At 16.9% G+C, this 5,772-nt stretch overlaps 3 protein-coding genes across 3 annotated transcripts; 2 read left to right on the forward strand and 1 right to left on the reverse strand.

The window, feature by feature from the left end:
* Positions 1–265: 265 nt before the first annotated feature.
* On the forward strand, positions 266–1,668 carry PRSY57_1364700 (hypothetical protein; the record flags this gene model as incomplete). Its single annotated transcript, XM_012909566.2, has 4 exons — positions 266–286; positions 423–989; positions 1,091–1,168; positions 1,345–1,668. The coding sequence occupies 4 exons, from the start codon at positions 266–268 to the stop codon at positions 1,666–1,668; spliced, it is 990 nt and encodes a 329-aa protein (XP_012765020.1).
* Positions 1,669–2,766: 1,098 nt separating this feature from the next.
* PRSY57_1364800 (ubiquitin-60S ribosomal protein L40, putative) lies at positions 2,767–3,443 on the reverse strand (the record flags this gene model as incomplete). The annotated part of the gene is made up of 2 exons (XM_012909567.1): positions 2,767–2,946; positions 3,237–3,443. The coding sequence occupies 2 exons, from the start codon at positions 3,441–3,443 to the stop codon at positions 2,767–2,769; spliced, it is 387 nt and encodes a 128-aa protein (XP_012765021.1).
* A 1,928-nt stretch (positions 3,444–5,371) lies between these two features.
* PRSY57_1364900 (hypothetical protein) lies at positions 5,372–5,647 on the forward strand (the record flags this gene model as incomplete). The annotated part of the gene is made up of 1 exon (XM_012909568.2): positions 5,372–5,647. One exon carries the CDS (start codon positions 5,372–5,374, stop codon positions 5,645–5,647), a length of 276 nt encoding a protein of 91 aa, XP_012765022.2.
* Between the last annotated feature and the right edge of the window lie 125 nt (positions 5,648–5,772).

Genomic DNA, 5,772 nt, shown 5'->3' on the forward strand with positions numbered 1-5,772 from the left:
TATATATATATGTTTATGTTTTAATATTATGATAATTTTATATTATTATGTTTTATATTTGTTATTTAAAAATATAATGAGATGTTAAATATGTGTAATCCGTTCATTTTATATAGTGGACCTCCATTTTAAATTGCACTTGAGAAATATTTTATAAGGTAGTGTTTAATTTTTTTTTTTTGTCTTTTTTTTTTTTTTTTTTTTTTTTTTTCCCCTTTTAATTTTTAAAAAAAATAAAATTTCAATATATGTCGTAATGAATAATATGAAAGCATTTGTGAATAAGGTAAAAAATGAAACTGTTAAAATATATGATAAAAAAGGAAAAAAATATATATCAATATATATATATATATATATATATATATATATATATATTATGTATTAATGTGTTTTTATTCCGCTTTACCATATTTTTTTAGATACAATTTCGCAAATCGAGCGAAAGTTTAAAAGAAGACGATGAATTTTTTCTGGAGAGAAAGCAATTAAATTCTCTTCATAGTTATTTTTCTCATTCTTTATTATATTTAGAAAGATTAGAAGATGCTATAAAAAATATAAATATAATGATAAGTGATTTAAATAGAAGTTTAATGTTATTCTTTGAGCAAGAAGTACATTTGGATATAGTAAAACATGTTTCTTATATATTAGATTCTTTTAGTGATGTAAGAGAAAAGACAACTAGCCGAATTGCAAAATCAAGAGTGCTAGTTAATAATACATTAGATAAAATAAAGAAATTACAGAGTTTATGTATAAAAAAAAAAAATTTAGGTTCATCTATTGATCATTATGAAAAAAAAATTAGGAAGTTACAAATGGTTCCTTCACCTAATCAAAAACATCTTGATAAAATTATTAGAAATCAGCATAAATTAAATATTGTAAAAACTGATTTTTTACAACATCATGAATATATAAAGAAGGGATTTGATATTGTTTTGGAAAATAAGACGCACAAAGTTTTGTTCGACGCGAGAAAGGTACGAGAAGTATAATAAGGCACTCAAAAGTGTACACACATATATATATATATATATTAATTTATATATTTATTTGTTTGTTTGTTTTTTTATTTATGTAGGATTTAGAGCTTCTTCTCAGTTATTTTTCGTTAATGAATTCTGTATCCCTTAAGTTAAAAGACCCCTTAAAGGAATTAGTAATAACAAAAAATATAAAAAAAATAAAAAATAAAATAAAAAGAAATAAAAAGAAATAAAAAGAAATAAAAAGAAATAAAAAGAAATAAAAATTTATATAAATAAATACATATATATATATATATATATATATATATATATATATGTACACATATTTATATTTACTTTATTTTAGAAATTCAAGTATCAGGATGTCAAATCCGACAAGTTCCCTGTTGAATACAACTTTTTTCAGGAAGAAGAAGATAGGATGAATATTTTTGCAGATCCGAAAAAGTTTGAACATCGAAATCCTTTTAATCAAGAATTCCCACGTTTAGAAAATAAAAATTATAAACATTCGACTAGCGAAAATCATGCAACTACTGCACAACAAACAAATGAAAAAAAAGAAAACGGTTTTTTTAAAATAAAATCTCTTTTAGGAGTTAATGATAAATCTGTACAAAAAGTTAAAAGTTTATCATCTCCTAATATTACACCTATATTCCCTCAATGATAATTAAAAAAGGAATATATATATATATATATGTATATGTTTGTATATATATATATTTTTTTACGTTTGTTTAATAAATTTTAAGTTTTAAAGTGGATATATATAGATATATGTGTTTAGATATATATGTATAGATATTTATGTATATTTATATATGTATATTTATACATATGTCCTTATTAATTCTTCATAATAAGATTATTGTGTGTGTCAACATTATTTATATGGACATCACTGTACAACCTGCTTTCTTCCCTCCTCTAATTTTTTATTTTAAAAAATATTGATTTGTTTTATTTATAAAATATATGACCTTTACAAAATATGTATATATTAATCATAATATATATATATATATATATAAAATCTATTATGTTAATATAAATGTTTTATATAATATCATTTATAATTTTATTTTTAATATTTTAAAATTATACCAATGTATATTTTTATGTAATTTTTTTATATTAACAAAAAAATTCTATTTCATCATTTTATATGTTATTTTATTTCTATCATATTTTTCATATATTTATTTTTAATTTCTTTTTTTTTTTTTTTTTTTTTTAATAATTATTTAATTTGTTTATAATTTACAATTTATACACATAATGAACATATATTTCTAAACAGTAATATATATGATGATACCTTTATCATTATGTGTTTTTAAAATTTAATTGTTTTTACTACTGGTAATATACAATAAAGGTGTACACATATATGATGCAAGATGTAAAAAATATAAAATATAAAATATAAAATACATGTAATATATATATATATATATATATATATATATATATATATATATATGCATATGTATATACATTTAAATTTATTCGAAAAAAAAAAAAAAAAAAAAAAAAAAATTTAAATTAAACTACAGTAAAAATATGTTAAACATATATGTATAAATCAATATGCACATAATATAAAAAAAAAAAAAAGGTAAAAAAGGAACATACATAAATGAATAAATAAATATATACATAAGTGTATATATTATTCTTAGGTATCTTTTGTCCTTTTCAATATTTCTACATGTGAAATTTTTTTAATTTTTCTTTCTTTTGATATATTCAAATTTATAATAGTTCATTTGAGTTTTTTCTTTGGTCTTAGTTGATTGGTTCTTCCACATTTTTTATTTCTGCAGTTGGTAGCTCTTGGGTGTAATCTAGCATAACATTTTCTACAAATTAATTTTTGGCAATTGTATTTTTGAGCTAGTTGTGCTAAGGATGGTTCTATGGCTCCTCCTCTTAATCTTAAGACCTGTGCACAAAAAAAATAAAATATATACATAGGAATAAATGAATTTAACATACACATAAAAAACAAACATATAAATAAATAAATATATACACATATATATATATTATCAAAGAAAAAGAAAGAGTTTTCTTTTTAATATATATCATTTAATAAAAATGTATTATATTTCCATTAGGGCTTATTTTTACAATTATCAATAAAATAGCATTTATTATATATATATATATATATATATATAGATATATATATATACATTTCAATATATACATATTTTTATTTGTTTATTTTACCAAGTGTAAAGTAGATTCCTTTTGAATATTATAATCTGATAAGGTCCTTCCATCTTCTAATTGTTTTCCAGCAAATATTAATCTTTGTTGATCAGGAGGAATTCCTTCTTTATCTTGAATTTTTGCCTTAACATTCTCAATCGTATCAGATGGCTCAACATCAAGGGTAATGGTTTTTCCAGTTAATGTTTTTACAAAAATTTGCATTTTCTTAAAAATAATGAAAAGAAAAAAAAAAAAATTTAGATTCTATCTTTTTTTCCTTTTTTTTTTTTTTAAATGAAAATTTTCAAAAAAATTATTTATTTTTTAATAAATCATAATTTTTGAAAATTATCAATTTTCTTTTTTTTAATAATAAAAGAAAAAAAATATATATTTATTATAATATATGTTTTTTGTTTTTAAATTTTAAAATAAAAAAAAAAAAAAATATATATATATATATATATATATAAATGGAATTTTTTTTTTTTTTTAAATATGCATTTATAACTTTTTAAAAACTCTGTTATATTTTTGGTAAAATTTTTTTCTTTTTGTAAAACACAAATATATAATAAAGGAATAAAATAAATAAATTATATTAATTATATAGTAATTATATATATGTATAAAATAATATTTTTAAGTAAATATATATTATAAATTAAATAATGATATAAACTTATTTATATATATATATATATATATTATATATATATAATATATTTTTATTTTATTTTATTTTTTTTCTTTATTGGTAATGGTAAGCATAAAAAATAAAATATAAGGAGAAAGTATTGTATATTAATATATATATATATATATATATATATAAATATATATACCTTTTTAATATAATATTTTATTATATTATATATATATATATATACATAATATATATTTTTGATTTATGCGTTTGCAAAAGTACATATCTATTATTTTTAAATAACTTTCATCACCGCATGTATTATAATATATATATATATATAATTTATTTATAATACGAGATATATAATATATATAAATTAGTAACAATGGCTTTTTCTTCATACGTATAATTTATATATATATTATATTATATATACATTTTTCTTTACATAAAAAAACTGTCCAATAAAAAATGTAATATATTCATACAATTTTTTTGAAAATAATAATTTTATACTTTGTTTTATAGAAATTTTTTAAATAATTATTTTATTTATTTATTTATTTATTTTTTTTTTTTTTCAAGTTTTTATAAATAATAAAAGAACATATAATAAAATTTAAAGCAACATGAATAAAATTATATAATATAATTATGTAATGAAATAATATGTAAAAAAAAAAAAAAAAAAAAAAAATTTTTTTTTGTAAAAAACATAATATATTCTCATATTATTTTAAACTTTTGAGAATAAAATATATAAAATAATATTTCTATAGAAAATGTTGTTGATATTTAGGTATATATTATAAATATATGGTATTACAACATTTAATATTAATAGTATAAAAATGACATAATAAAAAATATGTTTTTTTTTTTTTTAATTTGTTGACGTAATTATAAATATATATGTATATATATAATAAATATATTGTACATATGAATGTACTAAATTATATCAAGAAGAAAAGAACCACTTTAAAAAATTATTATTTTTATTGTTATAGATTTATTATTAAATTTTGATATAATATATATATATATATATAATATTTATTATTTTAAATTAAAAAAAAAAAAAAAAAAATTATAGTATATATTAAATTCAAAAGTACATTTGTGTAAATTTATCTTTCACATGTTATAATATGTAAGTATATAATGTTTGAAAATAGGGATTATTTTTAATGGTCATAAAATAAAAAAAAAGTAAAATAATTTTTATACGACATTACTTATAAAATATATTTTGTTTGCATTTTCTAGTAATACACAATTAGCGTTGCTGTCCTTTTTATAATAAAGAACGGTTGTAGCAATTGGATTATGAAATTGATGAGTATATATATATATATATATATATATATATGTGTACAGATTTATATTGTAATGTGTATATGTGATTAATATATATAGGATTTAAATTAAACATATATATTACATATATATATATATATATTCATATTTATTTATTTACTTATTTTTCAATATTTATAAAATGAGTTCATTGGCTAATATTCAAAATGTGAATAATGAAGAGTCACCTAATAATACTGAAGGTGAAAAGTTAGTAAAATGTGCTACCTATATTAATAATGAAAAGGTTTATGAATGTTCATCTGGGATTTCATCATTTGATAAAATTAACAACATTAATAATGAAAGGGTAGATATATTTATGAATAATAATAATTTAACTGAGCATATTAAGAGTATAATGGGTCACGTAAATGATTACTTCACCAAAAAAATAAATGACGAAAAAAAAAATTAATTATTCTTGGAATATGTAGTTCTTCCTTTTTTTAAACAAGTGATAGTTTTTTTTTTTTTTTTATGTTAATAAATGTATTATATATTTTATTCTATATATATATATATATATATATATATTTATTT

Source organism: Plasmodium reichenowi, chromosome 13 (assembly GCF_001601855.1).
Source record: "Plasmodium reichenowi strain SY57 chromosome 13, whole genome shotgun sequence".
Classification (NCBI taxonomy): Eukaryota; Apicomplexa; class Aconoidasida; order Haemosporida; family Plasmodiidae; genus Plasmodium; species Plasmodium reichenowi.